The sequence below is a fragment of the Moesziomyces antarcticus genome (assembly GCF_000747765.1).
Source record: "Moesziomyces antarcticus DNA, scaffold: scaffold_v10004, strain JCM 10317, whole genome shotgun sequence".
Lineage (NCBI taxonomy): Eukaryota > Fungi > Basidiomycota > Ustilaginomycetes > Ustilaginales > Ustilaginaceae > Moesziomyces > Moesziomyces antarcticus.
The window spans coordinates 489,746-509,066 of NW_014639006.1; the positions used below are offsets into that span (position 1 = coordinate 489,746).

General features: G+C 61.0%; 8 protein-coding genes across 8 annotated transcripts; 5 read left to right on the plus strand and 3 right to left on the minus strand.

Moving 5' to 3' along the window:
- Positions 1-293: 293 nt before the first annotated feature.
- Positions 294-1,914, plus strand: PAN0_004c2302 (uncharacterized protein; the record flags this gene model as incomplete). The annotated part of the gene is made up of 2 exons (XM_014802247.1): positions 294-442; positions 519-1,914. 2 exons carry the CDS (start codon positions 294-296, stop codon positions 1,912-1,914), a joined length of 1,545 nt encoding a protein of 514 aa, XP_014657733.1.
- Positions 1,915-2,300: 386 nt separating this feature from the next.
- Positions 2,301-3,161, plus strand: PAN0_004c2303 (uncharacterized protein; the record flags this gene model as incomplete). Its single annotated transcript, XM_014802248.1, has 2 exons — positions 2,301-2,390; positions 2,514-3,161. 2 exons carry the CDS (start codon positions 2,301-2,303, stop codon positions 3,159-3,161), a joined length of 738 nt encoding a protein of 245 aa, XP_014657734.1.
- An 83-nt stretch (positions 3,162-3,244) lies between these two features.
- PAN0_004d2304 (uncharacterized protein) lies at positions 3,245-7,150 on the minus strand (the record flags this gene model as incomplete). The annotated part of the gene is made up of 1 exon (XM_014802249.1): positions 3,245-7,150. The coding sequence occupies one exon, from the start codon at positions 7,148-7,150 to the stop codon at positions 3,245-3,247; it is 3,906 nt and encodes a 1,301-aa protein (XP_014657735.1).
- Positions 7,151-8,667: 1,517 nt separating this feature from the next.
- On the plus strand, positions 8,668-9,762 carry PAN0_004c2305 (transposase; the record flags this gene model as incomplete). Its single annotated transcript, XM_014802250.1, has 1 exon — positions 8,668-9,762. One exon carries the CDS (start codon positions 8,668-8,670, stop codon positions 9,760-9,762), a length of 1,095 nt encoding a protein of 364 aa, XP_014657736.1.
- A 467-nt stretch (positions 9,763-10,229) lies between these two features.
- PAN0_004c2306 (DUF1714 domain-containing protein) lies at positions 10,230-12,119 on the plus strand (the record flags this gene model as incomplete). Its single annotated transcript, XM_014802251.1, has 1 exon — positions 10,230-12,119. One exon carries the CDS (start codon positions 10,230-10,232, stop codon positions 12,117-12,119), a length of 1,890 nt encoding a protein of 629 aa, XP_014657737.1.
- An 81-nt stretch (positions 12,120-12,200) lies between these two features.
- PAN0_004d2307 (protein N-terminal glutamine amidohydrolase) lies at positions 12,201-13,514 on the minus strand (the record flags this gene model as incomplete). Its single annotated transcript, XM_014802252.1, has 1 exon — positions 12,201-13,514. The coding sequence occupies one exon, from the start codon at positions 13,512-13,514 to the stop codon at positions 12,201-12,203; it is 1,314 nt and encodes a 437-aa protein (XP_014657738.1).
- Positions 13,515-14,176: 662 nt separating this feature from the next.
- On the minus strand, positions 14,177-14,932 carry PAN0_004d2308 (DUF962-domain-containing protein; the record flags this gene model as incomplete). Its single annotated transcript, XM_014802253.1, has 2 exons — positions 14,177-14,720; positions 14,817-14,932. 2 exons carry the CDS (start codon positions 14,930-14,932, stop codon positions 14,177-14,179), a joined length of 660 nt encoding a protein of 219 aa, XP_014657739.1.
- Positions 14,933-15,364: 432 nt separating this feature from the next.
- On the plus strand, positions 15,365-19,301 carry PAN0_004c2309 (pre-mRNA-splicing factor prp1; the record flags this gene model as incomplete). Its single annotated transcript, XM_014802254.1, has 3 exons — positions 15,365-15,905; positions 15,984-16,059; positions 16,382-19,301. The coding sequence occupies 3 exons, from the start codon at positions 15,365-15,367 to the stop codon at positions 19,299-19,301; spliced, it is 3,537 nt and encodes a 1,178-aa protein (XP_014657740.1).
- Positions 19,302-19,321: the final 20 nt, after the last annotated feature.

The following is a 19,321-nucleotide window of genomic DNA, read 5'->3' on the forward strand; positions in this document are numbered from 1 at the left end:
GCTCCTCGGACGATGACGATGATGATTCCCACACCGCTGCCTCTTCCGCCTCTTCCAAGCCATTGTCCAGTGTCACCACACACCCAACGTGAGAATCACATTCCGCAGTCGCTACTTCCCGCTCGTCACATCCCGTTCGGTTCTGGCCCGCTCGCCCAGCCCAATTCAGGCTCCAAGCTCTTTGCCCTTCCACTCGCTGAGCCTTGCCCTCCTCCTCCTCTTCGTGCCACCACCATCTTCTTTCTCTCTCCACCCTCATCCATCGGAAGTCTCCCTCTCGACAAACGTTCACGATGGTCAAGCCTAGCTTCATCTCTGCCGGCTTGCTCGCGCTGTGCATCGCACTCGCCACCGCGCCTCAGCCTGCCCAGGCCGACTGGCTCCAGGACTTCACCAAGGGCGGAAGCAAGGCCTTTGACTCGGCCTTTGCCACCTGGTCCGAGTGAGCTCATCTTGCTGTCTCGATGAAGCTTTGAATCAGACCGAGCTGACCCACATTCTTCCTCACGTCTTTACAGATCCGACCTGCGCACCTACCTGCTCGACCGCGGCATCATCGCTCCCTACACCACCGGCGAGAAGCTGCGCCAGCTCGCCGTCCAGGACTACGACAAGCTCGTCTCCTCTGCATCCTCCGGCTCCGGCGCCGTCAAGACGGCCGCGTCGCAGCAGCTCAACTCGGCCTCGAGCGCTGCGGCTTCGGTGCAATCCGCAGTAAGCTCCCACGCCGCACAAGCTGCCCAGTCGGCATCGAGCATGGCACTTACCGATCTCTACTATCCCCTCTCGCGCTCCGCCGCCTCGCTCGGCTCCCAGGCTGCCGCCTACGCCTCGACCGCCTCGGCTTCCGCTACGAGCCTCGGCAAGGATGCGCAGGCTTCCGCCTCGAGCGTGAGCAAGAACGCCCCCGGCGCCTCGGACGTCAGCAAGTCGGCCAAGAGCGCCGCCACCGCCGCCAGCAAGTCGGGCAACTCGGTGCTCAGCGCCGCCTCCAAGAGCGGCAGCTCCGCCTACGCCCAGGCGTCGCAGACCGTCGCCAAGGCGATCGACGACAGCACCGACTACGTCTACTCCACCTGGAACGACAACGACCTGCGCTCCTACCTCGAGTCCAAGGGCGTCATCAAGACCAAGACGCAGGCGACGCGCGACGAGCTGCTCGCCTCGATGCGCGACACGTACCGCGCCACGGTCAACGCGCCCTACGAGGCGCTCTCGGACAGCTACCTGCACAACTGGCTCGTCGACCACGGCATCATCCGCTCGCCCGCCCAGAAGACGCGCGACGAGTACCTCGCGCTCGCCAAGGACTACTACACCACGGGCACCGAGCACGTCTACGACACGTGGAGCGACAGCGAGCTGCGCGCATGGCTCGTCAAGAACGGCTACATCAAGTCGAACTTCCAGGCGAAGCGCGACGACTACCTCGACCTCGTGCGCAAGCACTACACCTCGGCGCACGACGAGGTGTGGGGCAGCTGGAGCGACAGCGACCTGCGCTCGTGGCTCATCTCCAACGGCTGGCTCAAGTCGGACGCGCAGGCCAAGCGCGACGAGCTGCTCGCGCTCGCGCAGAAGCACGGCAACGACGTGGCCACCTCGGCGCGCGAGTACGTCGACTGGAGCGACGCCCGGCTGCGCGAGTACCTGCGCAGCAGCGGCATGCCGCTCGAGGCGATCCCCAAGAAGCGCGACCAGCTGCTGCGCGAGATGCGCGCGCGCTACACCGGCCACCGCGGCATCTTCAGCTACATCAAGGACGGCGTCCGCCAGGCCTACTTTGGCGTCCAGGACATCCTCGGCAAGGGCGAGCAGGCCGCCGCGCACGCCAGCGTCAGCGCCTCGGGTGCCGCCAGCCAGGCGAGCGCCTCGGCTGCCAAGGCCACCGCGCGCGCCAAGGACGAGTTTTAACGCGGCCGTCACCCTTAAAGCCCTCGTCCCCTATCCTTCACTCAGCCATGAATGCGCCAATCGTCATGTGAATGCGTCTGCAATACCAAATATGCCCTCTTTGATCTGCGCCGTCGTTTCACATCGGAAGAAGTTCAAGTTTGCGTGACGACCGCAGATCCAGCTGACACGCCAAGCTCTGTATCAACGGCGAGCCTCTGTTTGAGACTGCATCGATCAAAGAGTTTGGATGGTGGGTTTGAGCCATGCTTGACAGGTGGAGGCTGAAAAATTCGGGATTCGGGGTTCGGAGCGCATGGTTTTTGGGCAAACACGCACTGACCAGCCGTGCACATCATTCTCGCATTCCCACCACATCTTCTTGACCTTGGTTCGCTGCTGTAACGATGGGTCCTAAACCGCGGCAAACGATTCCGCGACCCGTTGCTGCATCCACCTCTGCGCCATCGACTCCTGCATCTAAACCTGCATCTGTGGTTCGGGGGAGAAGGTGGGTGTATAATCGGGCCTCACTCGTGTTGTTGCTGCTGTTGCAGGGGGGATGTTTGGTGGTTGGATTTGTGCTGCTTACGGAGCCGTGTCTGAATGCGCACTATAAGAACTCGCTTTGGGATAAGCGCAACTACCTTTCTCTACTGGCCAAGGACGATGTTGGGGCAGAAAGGTTTTTGGCAGCAGGGATCAAGAGTTTGTTCGGGACACTTGTTATTCAGGCCTGGTTTACCGCCCGTCTCAACGCCTACACCCAAGGTGCGACGCATCATCACCAGCAGCTGGTTGAAGGTTTGAAGGAGAAGAAGGAGAAAGTTAAGGTGGAGTTTCAGGTGCCGAGTTTCATTCGCCAGTTGGAGGCAGTCTCGGCATCGTTGCTGCTGTCTTTACCGCTTACTGCACTGGCGATATTCGCGGTGATGTTGGTGGGTGGCGCACCGTTAACGTCCCATTGGAAACAATCAGCAACACTAGCAACGCATCTAGCACTGCTTCTGCTGCCAACGATCCATATCGCGGCTTCGAACACAGGCTTTGTGCAGAAGCTGCTTGGCGCCAATCCATCACCCTCGTTCTTGTGGCCACTCTTCTACCCACCCCTCTTCAGCATCGCCACATCCTTGCTTGCAACGGCAACCCTCGCGCTCGACTCAAATAGCCCCTGGCAAACCTACCCATTCCCGCTCATCGTCGCCAGCATCGCAGGTATCGCTGCTGGGAACGGATACACCATCGCACTCATCCTCTTCACTTAAGGCACACCCCCCACACGCGCACGCGCAGATAAAGAATGAACAAGTCCAAAGTTCCGATGATGTAGAAATGAGGTTTTGCACTGCTACTTGTGCGCAGGTGAGCCCGGTGAGACGGGCGGCCCGTCGTCGTTGGGCAGATCCAGCAGCACGCGTGGAGTGGCACCCTCTGCACCCGATCGTGTCGACCCGCGACTACCCGCACTCGCGCCCGTGGCGCTTCTCCTCGGTGGTCCCAACTCCGCAGGCGCCTCGGCGGGCGGGAGTGCCAACGCATCCAGCTCGTCATTCGTCACCTGCCTTCTCAGCGACCGACTTGCCACCGGCGACCTCCTCTCTTCCCTCCCCCCCGCATCGTCGCGCGATCGTGTCGGGAAGAGGTGCGGATGCGACGTGGGGCCCGGATTGCCCATCCCCTCGCCCTTGGGCGCAGTGAAGTTCGAAAAGAACGCACCGATGCGGTTCATACCATCGCGGATACCCAACCCGCCGTGCCGCTTCTCGTCGTCACTACTCGCGTCCTCGTCGTCGCTGTCCAGATTGTACACGCGCGCATCGCGCGTCAGTTCTCGACCCGACGAGCCGGAATATGTCTTGGATCGCTGCGCAAATGCGTCGGCACCTGCCTTGTTGATCGGCTCCCGTGCGCCGGCGTGGTGATCGTGCGTGCGGTCGGCTATATCCAGCCACTGCACCGACGAACTTCGCGAATGCGCGTGCTCAGCATCACGCCCACTCGATCCCAGCCTCGAACCGGGAGCCGTCGCTTTGAGGATCGGACTGCTGCTGATGCTCGCCCCGGGCGACGACCGGTACGGAGCCGCAAGACCGGCACCCGCAGACGAGGAGCGCGGAAAGAACTTGTCGTCGCCCCGGCCCTTGCTCTTGCTCTTGCCCTTGCCCAGCCCCAGGAAGCTCGACGCGGGGCTCATGCGGTGCGCGTCTTTCTCGCGCGTCGGCTGCGGCGATGCAGGCTCCGAGATCATCACGCGCGGCGTCGTGTATCCTGCACCTGCCGATGGCGTGGAGCGCGAGCTGTCCGCTACAGACTCGGACTCGGCCGTTGGACCGCTGCCGCCTTCGTCATCGAGAATCTCGGACTCCTCGTCGTCCTCTTCCAGCTCCGGCTGTGAGCTCGTCGACCGGCGCCTGCCGGACAGGCCGATCTGGCCGCACAGCACCTTCTTGCGCAGGTTGCCGCGTCTCGCAGCACTGACCCGCCTGCTGGAATGAGATGGCCGGCCGCCTGGGCCTGAACCACCACTAGCAGACCGTTCTACCTCGCTGTCCTGCGCACTGGTGCTGCCGGGAGGAACAGACGAGTCCTCGGGACCGATCGGACGACCTCCATGCCCATCGTCGTGCAGCGTTCTGACCACAGCAGGTGTGTGGTGAATATCGGTGTCCGCGTAGCGTGCTGGAGAGATGGATGTCTGTCTGCGCGAGGAGCGGAGCGGCAGGTCGTCCTGGTGCTCACGGTGGCCCTGCGCCCACGTCATGGCGCCGTACATGAGGTTGACGCGCTCGTCGCGCTCCGCCGCCGTCTCTTCCTTGGGCACCTCAGCCTTGACGTAGTGCTTCTTGTTCTTGGTGGGCCACCAATTGGGCACCTTGTTCTCCAGCAGCCTCGAGATGGCCTCGGAAGCGTTCCAGGATGCGTGATTGTTGTCGCCCAGGAAGCACGCCAGCTCGTCGTGGTTCGCACGCACCCAGTCTTGCGCGGGCGTGTCGGACGCCTCGAGGGCAGAGCGCTCGGCGTCCGTGAGCGGGATGACTTGCACGTCGGGATCGTCCGAGTAGCTCTTCTGGTACTCGAGCACGAGCTTGTGGCCCTCGACCCAGCTGCGGACCTTGGGCCAAGTGTCGTCGTCGTCGTCTTTGGCGGCTGCAGAGTCGGTGCTTCGTCGCTTCGAGTCGTGGTGCGAATGAGCCTGCCCTTCGCGATCTTTGCGACAAGCTTCGTCCTCGTCCTCGGGCCCGATGCGGCCGCAGATGATGTCTCGGTCCATCGGTGCTTCGCCGAGATCTTGCTCTTCTTGCGAAGCGCGGACCCTTTCCGCCTCTTCGGCGCTCTGCCTCTGGCTGCGTTGACGTGCAAGCTTCTCCTCCTTCTTGGCCTGCACGCGCTCCCGATACCTGCGCATCTCGATGCAATCGTCGCCAAGATAGTCGGCGGCTGGACACGCTTCTTCGTCGCTGCCCTCCCAGTCTTCGATGCCGTCAATGTCCTTGCAGAGGTGCCGTCTGGTGGCACCGCTGCTGCTTTCGTCTGCTTCGTCGTCGGCGAGCTTCTCGTTGTACTCGGAGCCGAGACCTTCGGCCTTTTCGAGGTCGCGCTCGGTGCGAGCGTTGAGGAGCCCGACAAACGGCGGCTCGGCATCTTGGCTATCGCTCGAGGAGCCTCCAGCGGCGGTTGCCGAGTTCTCGTCGTTGCTGCTCTCGCGTCGCAGTTCGTCTTCACGGTAGCCGCCGATGGCGCCGCGGCCGATCATGGCGAGCTGCTGTGCGGACATCTTGTCGGCGCTGATGTCGTCGTGGTTGATGATGATATCCTCGCCGGACCTGACGCGACGAACACGGCTCATCCACGATGGCTCGTCGTCCCGCATGGACGGGTTGCGACTCCACGTTCGCGTGAGGGTGTGGGCGCGCTTGCGTGCATTCTTGCCGAAGGCGAAGAAGGGGATGGTGAAGCCGTGCACGAGGATGGAGCAGAGGACGAAGAAGTAGACGATGGGTTGGATGGTGAGCGCGAGCACGTCGTTCGTGGATTCAGGTGGCTCGGGAACCTCCTCGGGCATCAGCGTGCGACCGAGGGTGGCGATGAAGATGGCACCGACGCCCATGGGCCCAAAGTGGCCGCAGAAGATGGCCTCGCGGAAGGTCTTGATGTCTGGGATGAACTTCCAGAGGGCGAGGATGATGGGGATGCGCTTTGTGAGGAGGACGCAAATGGTAAGGACGATGAGGCGCCAGATGGAGAGGCCGATGGTGCCGTCGACAAAGTCGTGCCAGGGAATGAGGGCGCCGATGTAGATGAAAGTGGCGATGTTGAAGAGCAGATCGACGATGTTGGAGAAGTTGGAGTCCTCGGTCTGCTTTGTGAACCAACCGTCCCAGGCGAAGGCGGTACCGCAAGCAAACGCGGCAAGCAGGTCGTCGGAGCCGAGCAGCACATTGACGCCCATACTGGCGATGGCGAGCGAGATGTACTGGGCGACGAAGGACTCTCGATCGATGAGTTTGTTGCGCTCGGAGAAACGCATGAACTTGCGCGCGAGGTAGCCGATCAGGGCGCCGAGGATGGTGCCGAGGATGATCTCGTACGCCCAAGTCTCGTAGAACCACTCTGCTATGGCGTGTTTTGGGTTGTCGCGGTTCTGGGTGAGGTAGAGAGCGAGGTAAAGGAAGGGGAAGGCGGCGCCGTCATTGCAGCCGGACTCGCACATGAGCATGTGACGGACGTGGGCGGGGACGTGCTTCTCGGCCCAGGGACCACCGACGACGGCCTGGGCCAAGATGGGGTCGGTGGGGGAGACGCAGGCGGCGACGACGAGCGAGTTGAGAAAGTCGAGGCCCGGGATGAGGGCATAGATGAAGCAGGCGGTGATGAGCCAGCCCCACGCCATGACGGGGCCGAGGAGGATGGCGATGGACTTCCAGTGGCGGAGGAGGTACTTTTTGGGCAACTCGACGCCGATGGCAAAGACGGAGAGGGCGATGGTGACGCGCATGATTTCGAGGGTGATGTCGTCGGTGGTGGGGCCGCCCGGGGTGACGCCATCCTCGCTGCCCCATGCTGCCGGGTTGAAGAGGCCGATGGCGACGGGGCCGACGATGATGCCAAAGGCGGCAGCGATGGGAGCCTCGCCGAGGTAGAGGCGCTCCTTGATGAAGAGGGAGAGGTAGGAGAAGATGCAGATGAAGAGTCCGAGGCCGACGTAGGCGATGTGGACGGGCGTGACCTCGAAGGGGTTGAAGGCTTTTGCCATGATGGGCGATGGGGCTTAGGCGCGCGAGATCGCGGCGCCTGGGTCGTGGAAGCTGTCTAGGCTGGTGGAGAGACGGGCGCAGCTGAGTCGGAGCCGGCTTGGGTCGGAATGACGACGAGGATGCATGGATATGGTCGGGTCAGGTCGGGTCAGAAGTCGGTGTCGGCACTACCGATGGAGCAAGGACGAGAGACCGAGATTGATATGCTGCCGGAGGTGCCGATGTGATGACTGAGCGTCGGAAGACAGCCGAAGAAGAGCGCTGTGCTTCGGTGTTATGAAAGCGTGAAGCTGCAAGGTGAGCAATCCCGTGGCGTTGCGGTCGTGGGTTGGCAACGAGTGTCAAGGGGCGGATATGATATGAAAAGATGTTTAGCCGCCGAGCCGATCCGAGCTGCACGCGGCGTTGCGTTGTTGCTGAGCGATGTCTAGCTAGCAAACACTGGCAGCGTTCACAGGTGCAGGGATGGTGGTGGTTGGTGAGACCTCGTCGGCCGGAGGTGTTGAATCAAGGGTGCTGGTGACCGAGGGTCGTGCCGTGGTGGAATTTTGGATTGGGTCGACTCCGTTTGCTATCGGTGGGTGCGACTGCGAGGCACGGTGATGTGACCGGTATGCTTGCTAAGCCCGTCCATTGTTGCATCGGGCGCCGAAAAAGAAAACAGTCCAGCCTCGGGAGCGCGATAAATGGTCACAAATCGCATCTTTCCGAAGCTGCAGCGTCCCAAAGTTTAACCACCGAACCTTGCAGCTGCTTCCCGTTGTGATACGGCGGGTCCTCACCCTCCTTCGTCTGTGCCTAGATCAAAGGCAGTGCTGTTCCCGGCAGCTCTGCTATCGGGGTCCATCGCTCGGGTCCAGTGTATGTTCGGTTGGAGCTCGGCGGCATCGACGCATTTGCGCCCCCGCTTCGCTTTCGGAATGTGCCGACCCTCAATAGACCAGGCATGGCGTGGGATCACTTGTTCCCGAATTGATCACGAGGGGGTCAGGATCGTATCATCGGACCCCACCGACAACCGAGTGCACTTCGCAATCGCAGGCCCACGTTCTGCATCGTCACGAAAAGAAATCGCCGCCTGCTGCTCCCCTGTTTTTTGGACAAAAGAAGTCTTGGCGCAGCACGGGAACGGCAGCGTGTTCCTGCACCGCTAGGTCACTGTGCCTAGACCTGTCAATCAGCCAGGCACTCCTACAAAACCGGCAAAAAGAGAAAAAGGAACTGCAGCACCCAGGATTCCCGCGTGGTCCCCCACCGCAGTACTGACTAGGCGATACCTTGCTTAACTTCGCAGATCGGACGGGATGCGGTGCTTTCAAGGTTCTATGGCCGCAGATGTATCCTCTTTTTCAATTGCTTTCGTAGATCGCACCATACCACTTTCGCAATTCATAACCATGCATCATCATTTGCACCATATCAAGCTCGTAGTTGCACCCACCCATGTTCGTAGTTGCACCCCATCAATCTCGTAGTTGAATGAAGATCTTCATTGCTTCTCCTGCCCACCATCACCATGCCTCGCTCAAAGTCAAAGACGCTTTCTCTTGAGACCAGGACAAAGCTCCTGGAGGCAATCAACAAGCAGAACATGTCTGTTGCTGAAGCCTCTCGCCGTCTCATGGTCCCATACACCACTGCTCGCAGTTTCATCCAGCATTACAAAGAAACTGGACATGTAGAGCCGAAGAAGATGGGCGGGAACCGGGAGCCTGTCTTGACCAATGAACACCTTGATTGGATCCAGTCTAAGCTCGACAACAAGTCTGATATCCGCCTTGCCGACATTCACAACGACATGAAGAGGGCATTCACCTTTGACAAGCTGCCGTCGATCACCAGTATCCATCGCGCCATCAACACCAAGCTGCAATACACCTTGAAGCTTCTTCGAGTTGAACCAGCTGACTACAACAAGCCTTCTCGCATTCAGGCTCGCAAAGAGTGGGCTCAGGACTATGTTGATAGCGGTTCCAGCTTGTTCAACGCCATCTACATTGACGAGTCTGGATTCAATCTTCATCAGCATGTCTCATATGGCCGTGCAAAGCGTGGCGATCGAGCGATCAGGATTGTGCCTTCAGACAAGGGCCAAAACATCTCGTACATTGCAGCTATCGGGGCAGAAGGTGTGGTTGCCGACTTTGCATATCAAGCATCAACTACAGGGAAGCTCTTTGCGTGGTTCCTCAAGGAGAGAGTCTTCCCAAAGCTGCAGCATCGACGGCAGATCATCCTTGATAATGCGACCATTCACAAAACAGCCGACGTTCGCCAGGTCTTCCAGGAAAGCATCCATGAGTGCGTCTTCCTGCCACCTTACTCGCCCTTTCTCAATGCTGCAGAGTGGCATTTTGCTCTCATCAAGCCTCGACTCTCAAAGGAAGAATACAAGAACACCGAGAGCCTCTTGAATGCCATCAGAGCAAGCGCCAACACCGTCACACCAGGCATGGTCACGTCATGGATCAGGGAGGTCAACAGGAACTTGATCAGGTCCATCAATGGCGAGATACTTGGGCGAGAGCATCACTACAACATGCAGGAAGGGGACGAAGACCTTGCAGTCCAGCTGCTCGAAGACCTGGAGAACATGCATGTACAGGTGTAAGAAAGAGAATGCGAATTTGATTGGGTGCAACTACGAGACTGATCGGGTGCAACTGCGAGCTTGGTATGGTGCAAGTGGTGGGGCATGGTTATGAATTGCGAAAGTGGTATGGTGCGATCTACGAAAGCAATTGAAAAAGAGGATAGTGAAGAGCGAATGAGACGTTCATCAATGCTTTCGATTGCTGCTCGACGGAACACGCTTGCGCAGGGGCAGGTCAGAAGCTGGGAGGTTGGAGAAAAATCGAAAAGTGTGGTGCAGACGACGGCCTCACATTTTCGAAAAAAAGAACAGCAACGCGTAGATGGCTGTGAGCGTCGCGCGAGCGCGTCCTCTGGTGGGTGGGAAGTTGGGCTGCGCAATCCAGGGTCCACGCTCAGACCCGCACTTTCTTCCAGAGAGCAACCTTCTCGCTCCCCACCTTCTTGGCCTCTACCCTTCTCCCACCCCACACTGCACTCGACGCCATGACGGATCCGAGCGCCTCACTGCTCTCCACCATTCGCTCGGTGCTCGAGGCATCGCCGCCTGCCGTTGCTGAGCCAGGAACGCTGCGGTGCCACACGCTCTTCTCCATCCCGCGCCAGGTCAAGTCGCTCTATCCACTCGCGCACATCCACCCACACGACCTTGAGCATAACAAGCGCGCCGCGTCGATCGCTGCGTTCGAAGAACAGATCTTCATCACCGCCAGCTGGATACCCAAGCAGTCCGCCCCTGGACAAGCGAATCCGAAAACCGATGGAGACGCGGGCGACCCGTTGCTCGTGCTCGCTATGGAGCTGTACCTCTACACCATCTCCGAAAGCGGAGCAGCGGTGCTGTACGTGTCGAAACTCGACTCGAGCGGGTTTGGACCGCGGGCTATTCCGACCGCCATGCGCGATTCGCTGTCCGGCGAAGTGTTTGATGACAAAAGAGTGTTTGGAAACACGCTCACTGCCACGCTGTCGTCGGCAGTCACACAGCACTTTACGACGTTTCGACACTGGGATACGGACAAGGGCCAGGGGGGGATCTCGCATGTGTCGGTGCATATACTGGCGCGCAGTCAGAGGGCGTACCTGTTTCCATCGAGTCCGGAGAATAAGGATAAGAAGGTGCTGTCCGATGGTGCGCTCATCAAGTGGTGGCGCGCCGTGATGAGCGATGTGATCGTGCACACGCGCGATCAGGGCGCTCCGGTCCGCAAGGCACATGACGTACAGGGCGATATCGACGCACGAGCATTCTACCTCATCCCGGGTTACTCCAAGGCCGAGTCACATCCACTCGTACCGCTTGTGCGCGAATCCGAGTCCACACCTTCCAGTGGCAGCGCCGGGAGGGCCGAGGATGTGCTGCGTCAAGCGGGGTGGGTGTATGGCCATCCGTACAGCGCAGCCGGTGCGTCGTGTACGGACAAGGATCTGCCGCCGCTGCCTCTGCACTGGCAGACTTCACCGTTCGTCCTGTCCGGCTCGGGCGAGAGCAGCAAGGTGGTGCAAGAACCAGGCAAGGAGGGGTACGACCCACGAAGGGTGCGCACGGTACCCACGCTCATGCCTCACTTTTCGGACGATCCCAAGACGCGCTTCCTCGACGAGATGGCGGGCGATGCACACGAGCATTCGGGCTGGAAGAAGAAGACGTCCACCCACGCACCTGGTGTGACGCAGGAGGAAAAGCAAAACGGCATCGAAAAGCATCTCGACCTCACCACCAGCGGAGCATCCAACAAGCGCCCTGCAGGTGACGAAGGCGACAGCTCTGCGTCGCAAAAGCGGGCCAAGACGGAAGAGAGTAGCGAGGCTGGGGGGTCGACGGGTGGAAGTGGAGTGCCTCTGGTTACGCTGCGTGCGCTGATGCGCGAGCGCGAGCTGATGGACGACTTACCCGTGGATGAGTTCTGGGAGCGTATGGCGTTCCGCCAAGAATGCTGTGCTGGCAACGCAGTCGGCGTCCTCGTGATCCTCTTTACGCGTCACCCTTCTGCCGACTCTGCAGCCAAGACGCCCGAACGCCAGCCACTATCGATCCCCTATAAAGTGCTGGGCGATGTGGTGTTCAAGTCGCTCATGAAGGACACGTGCGAGTGGAACAAGATCACGCACGCGCGCCAACTCACCTCGGCCTGGTTCCATGCCGTCGACAAGGAGGTCCGCCGCAAAGGTGGCGTGGCCCAACTCCTTGGAAACGACCTTGAAGAGGGCTTGATTGGACAAGGCATCGTCTGGCAGGACTTTGAGGTCGTCGCACCAACAAAGGCCCAGATGGAAAAGGCAAAGCACGACGCAAATGCAGTCGAGGGCGCAAAGACAACCGCCGCGCCGGCTAACATGCTCAGCGTCAAGCGCAAGAAAAAGCCAGCAGCATAAGATGCACCATCAGCTAATTCATACTGTACACATGCGAGCAGACGCAAAGTTTGGGGCCAGAGTCGGGTATGATTGAGAAGTTCAGTGTGTGGGAGGCGGTGGTGGAGGACGGGAGCGGTGTTGCTGCGAAGCGTGCAGGTAGGCCGGAAAGAGCGGCGACGCGATCCTGCCTCCCCTCGCCGCTCCGTTGGGCGCATCCTCTTTTGCTGCTGCTGGGCGTGCAGTCGATGGTGGGGCTAGCCAGCGTGAGTCCCTGGCTGACGATACTGGCAATGCTCGCTGGCTGCAGCTGGCAGCTCCGACTGCAAGCGCGTCCGTGATCGTGGCACCCAGTGAAGAGCAGGGGAGACTCTGGCAGCCCAACCAGGTGCTTGCATCCACGACAGTGCCGAACCCGGCCTCGGATGCCGCCATATCGACGTAGCACCGCATGAGGTTATTCGACTCGCCCAGCTTGGCGGCCCTCGCACCTACGATAGGATCCCACACGGGAGGCGGGGCGCTCCACACCTTTCCACCGATCCCTACCGGGCCATCTTGAAGCATGTGGCTGCGATCGCTTGCGAAGCCTGCGATAAAGTCGTTGGCCGCAATGTATCGGAAGGCCGGCTGGAAATGAGGCGGTATCACGCCCGCTGCGATATCGTCCGGCCGGAACGTCTTGTCATCGTACTCGTGCTTCGGTACTGGCCTGAGCAGCTCGCCGCCCTCTGCGCTGACTGCGGTCCTAGCGAGGCGCGAGTCTGGGTCGTAAATCCACGTTCGGCTCCAGCCTTCCCCATTGGCGAACACGGGCGGCCGAGCAATTGTTGCATCTGGCTGTACCGCGAGTTGGTGAAGTGGGACGAGATGTGCGGTGACGGCGGCTACAACGTGGTAGTCCCAAATCACAGGCGATCCGGCGCTGGGCAGCTTGGACGCGGCCTGTTCGTACAGCAGCACCGTCTTGCCCGCATTGCTGATGAAGAGCACATGCACGTCCCACACGGGCACAAATAGGGCCTGCCCCGGCGCGGGCTGCTTCTGGCTCTGCGTGATATTGATCGCGGCGCGGTTGGCGCGCGTGAGCTTGGCAGCGAGATGCTGCGCGAGCATGTACACGTTCTCCTCGCAGTAGCATGCTGCATATTGCAGCGGCACAGGGAACGCCGGCGGAGTGATGGAAGACCACGCCGTGTCGAGATCCGCCATACTGATGGGTGCCACAGAGGCTGGCTTTGGTACGGGCTTGAAGATGCTGTCTGCCGACCGAGCGCGCGAGATGGGCAGAGGCGGCAGCGGCGACGCTGGGTGGTTATATGTGCTGTCGCGAGAGATGGGCCGCGATAGTCGCGCGCGGATCGATTGGCTCAGCGACTTTCGCCGTCGCGGCGCAGTGTCGCTCGACTGCTCCATCGTGATCTCGCAGAGCACAACCGTCGGGCCCTCCCGAGATGCTGCTGACTCGCGCGAAGCTCCCTCGACGGGCGTGGCTCGTCGGAATTGCCGATGCCAAGAGCCTAACGCCGTGGGAATCGCGCAAAGCAGCACTCGATGGGCCTCGCTGCAACGCAGTGGTGTTGGGAGGAGGAGGAGGGGGGGGGGAAGAAAGAACGGCAACGCAAGAAAGCAACTCGAGCTTTGGAAAGTAACACAATTCTCACTGGCGCCTCCCGACGCGAAGCCCCACCCGCTGCACCTGCATAAAGGCTGCACATGGGAAAAAGAAGCTTCCGCTCTCTCACTTCACTGTGGCTCGCGGAGCGGGAGCTTATCCTATCCGTGTCTGCACAGTTCCTCCTCCTCTGCAGGCAACGATGCAGTATCTTCACACCACTCTCTGTCGGTCCGAGCCGAAGCCGCACTATCGGATCTCATCCCGAGACTCAGGCTACATGCAGGCTGGACGCAGGCATCAGAGCAGTCCCATATGTGAGGATTACATCCTCCGAACGTCGAAACACAGGAAGCTTGACGCTACTGAATACAGGTATCAATGGGTGCAGATGGAATACCGTGGCGGCCCTCCTCCCGCAATAAGAGGAAAGCGGCACCAGCCTCGACGTCGATACGGCCGCTCAGTTAGCCTTCCCCCTCTTCGCCTTGGCCTTCTCGGTGCGGAACCTAGTGACGAGCACGCCTACGTCGTTCTTGAGCTCCTTCTGGAGCTGCGGGCGGTATCCAAAGTGGAAGATGACCTCCAAAAACACAAAGAACGGCGCGAGCACCACGGCGCCCAGCAGGTTGTCGAGCAGAGCCGGCGCACGGCCCTCGTGCACGCCGTGTCCGTAAAACTGGCTGATCCAGCCGAACGCCTTGATGCCGATGGCGATCTTGGTGGCGTCCGGGTGCGTACGTGCGAGCACCGTGGATCCGTACCACAGCGCATACCAGATGGGCGCGAGCAGCAGCGCAGCCGTGGTGTCGAGCACGCTGTAGTACAGCCAGTAGCTGCCCATGAAGACGGCGGCCAGGTTGAGCTGCGCATACTCAAACGTCTTGGCGGGAAGCACGGCTGCGAGCTGCGAGCCTGCCTGCGAGAGGTACGCTGCCGCCAGTGGGAAGTGGTCCTGCACGTACGGGAAGATGGTGCCCTGCTTGGCCAGCAGCGCCGACGTTGCACTGTTGCGTCCAAAGACGAGCATGCGAGGTCAGCATCGTGCGAACGTAACTCAAACTGGACTGGCGACACGAGAGAGCACCGGATGCTCCGCTTACAAGATGATGCTGGGCACGCCGAGGATGTGGATGCCCACGTTGACCGGGTCGGTGTGATAGGCGCCGTAGAAGGCGAGCTGCTTCCTGAGGTTGAACGGATTCACAGTGGCCGACATGGTGGGGACTTCAGGTACGAGCCTGTCTTGCGGTTGATTCCTGGATGATGGTGATCCGGAGGCAAGTCAAGGTTGCGGAATGCGGATGCGGGACGAGCTTGACGGGGTCCAACACGGCCCAGCCTGCTTCGAACATGGCCGCTTCAAAATTGTGGGGAGAAAGCTCCGTTCGACTACCGGCGAGCCGTGCGCGGCAGCGGCGCTTTTTTCGCCCATCAGCTGGCCCTCAGCCCGGAAGTTGAAGCCTGCCGGTTACCGCTCCTTTTGCAGCGAATCGCGTGAACAACCTCCGCGGAACCCGATCGCATCCCCAAATCGGGCTAGCAGCCTCCACGTCGTCCGAACACTACTTCACCGCCGAAGCTGCTGTCGTGCCGCCCACCACCACCAGCACCACCACAAATTCTCGCAGGCAGTGCGCTGGGCAACTTCATGGATCTGGAGTCCATTCCGCCCATCACGGGCGCATGGGCCGCACTCACGCTCGGCGTGGCGCTGCTCGAACACACGCACCTCGTGTCGTCGTTCCAGCTCTTCTACACGCCGGCGCTCGTGTTTCGCAAGTACCAGGTGTGGCGCCTGCTCACCACGTTCCTCTACTTTGGCCCGCTCGGTCTCGACTTTATCTTTCACCTCTTCTTCTTCATGCGCTACTCGCGCATGCTCGAGGAGAACTCGTTCGGCGGACGCTCCGGCGGAAGGGCGGCGTATGTGGTGTTGCTGCTCTTCGCCGCGACGTGCCTTCTCATCTTGTCGCCGCTGACGGCACAGCCGTTTCTAGGATCGCCTCTCGCGTTCGTGCTCGTCTATATCTGGTCCAGACGCAACAGGCATGTTCGGCTCAGCTTGTTCGGCCTCCTCGTTGTAACTGCGCCGTACCTGCCGTGGAGCCTCGTCATCTTTGGGTGGCTCCTGCACGGCAGTCTGCGCGCCGTCGTGGGCGATATCAGTGGCATCGCTGTCGGTCACCTGTGTAAGTACATCGCATCCGACCGGCTAGAGTCTCGCTGAGAAGGCTACCGAGCTGACCTTTGCGCTCTGTCTGCAACAGACTACTTCCTCGTCGATGTATGGCCGCGCGAGTTCAGGTCTGGAGGCAGAAACCTACTGGCCACGCCGCGCTTCCTGTGAGTGCAAGTCCCAGGGCCACCTAGACCGAAGGCATTGGATGTGCCACCGGTAGAGGATTGACCCCCCTTTTGCTCCTGTCCAACAGTATTCGGCTGCTCGACGGCCCGATCGAAGATCATTGAATTGACCCCACACGGCGCTTCCAAGCCTACCCTCGTGTCTGTGATTGACTCCATCAGCATCGCATCTGTACTATATCAATACTGTGCATTCATTCCTCGCCGTGGCCGCATTGCCCTGCAATCGCTCGCTATCAACTAGTCCTGCATGTGTGTTGGTCGAGTTGGACCCTGAGTAGCGTGGCTTCGAAAATTCCAGACTGGGCGCGGATGTGGAGTATCGCCGGTGCAAATGCGCTTCTTCTTCTTACACCACCAACTTTGCTCTCGCTACTGCGCGCACTCTTCGATCCGCCCGTGTTCCGCACAGCAGCGCGCGACAGTGGCCTACCATGGCGGACAAGCCGAACAAGCTGGCGTTCCTGTCGATGCAGGCGCCCGCCGGCTACGTCGCCGGTCTGGGTCGTGGCGCCTCGGGCTTCACCACGCGAGCCGACATTGGTCCCGCCCGTCTGCCTGCCGCCCCCACCACCGGCGGCCCATCCGCACCGAAAGGCGACGACGACGCCGATGATGGAGCAGCAGACAACGACGGTGGCGACGACGACGAAGGCCGCTTCCAGGACCCCGAGAATGAGACGGGGCTCTTCGCAGGCGCCGTGTACGAGAAGGACGACGAGGAGGCCGACCGGATCTGGGAGGCCGTCGACGCAAAGATGGACCAGCGCAGACGCAAGTTCCGCGACGCACGGGAGCGTGAGGAGCGCGAACGGGCGCGTGCTGACAAGCCCCAGGTGCAAGCGCAGTTCGCCGATCTCAAGCGCGGGCTCAGCAGCGTCACCGAGGACGAGTGGGCTGCGCTTGCTGATCCGGGCAGCGCGACGGGCAAGCGGCGCAAGGCAGCCGCCAAGCGTGAGGCGCGCAACACGCGATCGTTCGCCATCTCGGATACCATCCTCGTGGCCAATCGCGACCGCAACGCTGTCGAGTCGGCGCTCACGCAGGACCAGATGAACACCGCCGACGGCATCGCCTCGCTCGCCGAGATCGGCGAGGCGCGCAACAAGATCTTCAGCCACCAGCTCGATCAGGCCTCTTCCTCGTCCAGCAGCGCGCTCTCGGGCACGGCGACATCGATTGACCCCAAGGGCTACCTGACGGAGCTCTCGACGAGCGTGATCAAGACCGACGCCGAGATCGGCGACATCGCCAAGGCACGCACGCTGCTCGACTCGGTGATCAAGACCAACCCGCGCCATGCGCCCGGCTGGATCGCTGCGGCGCGCGTCGAGGAAGTCGCGGGCAAGATGTCGAGCGCACGCAAGATCATCAGCCAGGGCTGTGAGCACTGTCCGCGCTCCGAGGATATCTGGCTCGAAGCCGCACGTCTCAACACCACGGACAATGCCAAGGTCATCCTGGCGCGCTCCATTCAGCACGTCTCGACCTCGGTCAATATCTGGCTCAAGGCGGTCGAGCTCGAGTCGGATCCCGAGAGCAAGAAGCGCGTGCTGCGCAAGTCGCTCGAATACATCCCGCACAGCGTCAAGCTGTGGAAGGAGCTCGTGAATCTCGAGGAGAATCCGGAGGATGCACGCATTTTGCTGAGCGGCGCGGTGGCTGCGGTGCCGATGAGCATTGAGCTGTGGTTGGCGCTGGCGCGGTTGTCGCCGCCCAACGATGCGAAGAAGGTGCTCAACGAGGCGCGCAAGACGATCCCCACGTCGCACGAGATCTGGATCGCGGCAGCGCGGCTGCTCGAGGAGACCGAGGGCGATGAGGGTAAGGTGGACAAGACGGTGGGTGCGGCGGTCAAGGCGCTCAAGAAGGCGGGTGTGCAGCTGTCGCGCGAGCAGTGGTTCCAGGAGGCCGAAAGCGTCGAGAACGACGGCAGCCCGCTCACGTGTGCGGCGATCGTCAAGGCGACCATCGAGCTGGACTTGGACGAGCAGGATCGTCGTGCGGTGTGGGTGGAAGAGGCGCAGTCGGCACAAGAGCGCGGGTGCGTCCAAGTGGCACGCACGATTCTGGCGTATACGCTGCGCGAGTTTCCCGACCGCCCCGCCATCTGGCATAGTGCCGTTGCACTCGAGCAGGCCCACGGTACACGCGATGCGGTGGAGGCGTTGTTGGAGCGGGCGGTGGCGAGTTGTGCGCAAGCCGAGGAGCTGTGGCTGCTGTATGCGCGCGAAAAGTCGACGGCGGGTGATGTCCCCGGCGCGAGGGGGGTGCTCATCCGTGCATTCGACGCCAACATTGGCTCGGAACGCATCTCGCTCGCTGCAGCCCAGCTCGAGGCGGATAACGGCCAACTGGTCGCAGCGGGTAAGCTGCTCGAACGAGCTTGTAGTGAGGTGGGTACTGCGCGCGTGTGGATGAAAAGCGCCCTGCTCGAGCGCGATCACGGCTCGCCCCAACGTGCTCTGGAGTTGGTGGATGCTGCGGTGGCCAAGTTCCCCAAACACGATAAGCTGTACATGATGGGCGGCCAACTCAAGCGTACCGTGGCTACGGATGCTGCACAGGGGATTCGCGATGCACGCGAGTACTACGCACGCGGTGTACGCAATTGCCCCTCCTCAATCCCGCTCTGGATTCTAGCGAGTCGGTTGGAGGAGGAAGCCGGGTTGGTGATCCGCGCACGCGCACTGCTCGAAAAGGCACGTATGCACGCCCCCTCCTCGGCGATCTGGTCCGAATCCATTGCAGTCGAACACCGTGCCGGCTCCCCCACCCAAGCCCGAACCCTCCTCTCGCGTGCCCTACAAGACCTCCCCTCCTCGGGAGAACTCTGGGCGCTGGCGGTTGCATTTGAACCTCGCACCGGTCGCAAAACAAAGATGGCCGATGCATTGAAAAAGACCGCCGACGATTCGCGCGTAATCACCGTCGTTGCCCAACAGTTCGCGCTGGAAAGCAAGTTCCCCCAGGCAAGAAAGTGGTTCCACCGCGCTGTGGCCGCCGACCCAGACAACGCAGACGCCTGGGCCGCCTGGTACCGCTTCGAATCCCAACAGGCCAACCAGGACCAAATCTCCCAACTCCTAGACGCATTCCTAAAGGCCAACCCCCGCCACGGCACAATCTGGCAACCCATCGCCAAAGACCCCGCCAACAAAAGCCTCTCCAAACACCACCTCCTCCGCAAAGCTGCCGCCCAAATCACCCCGCTTTCCTAAATTCCTCGCCATCACGCGAT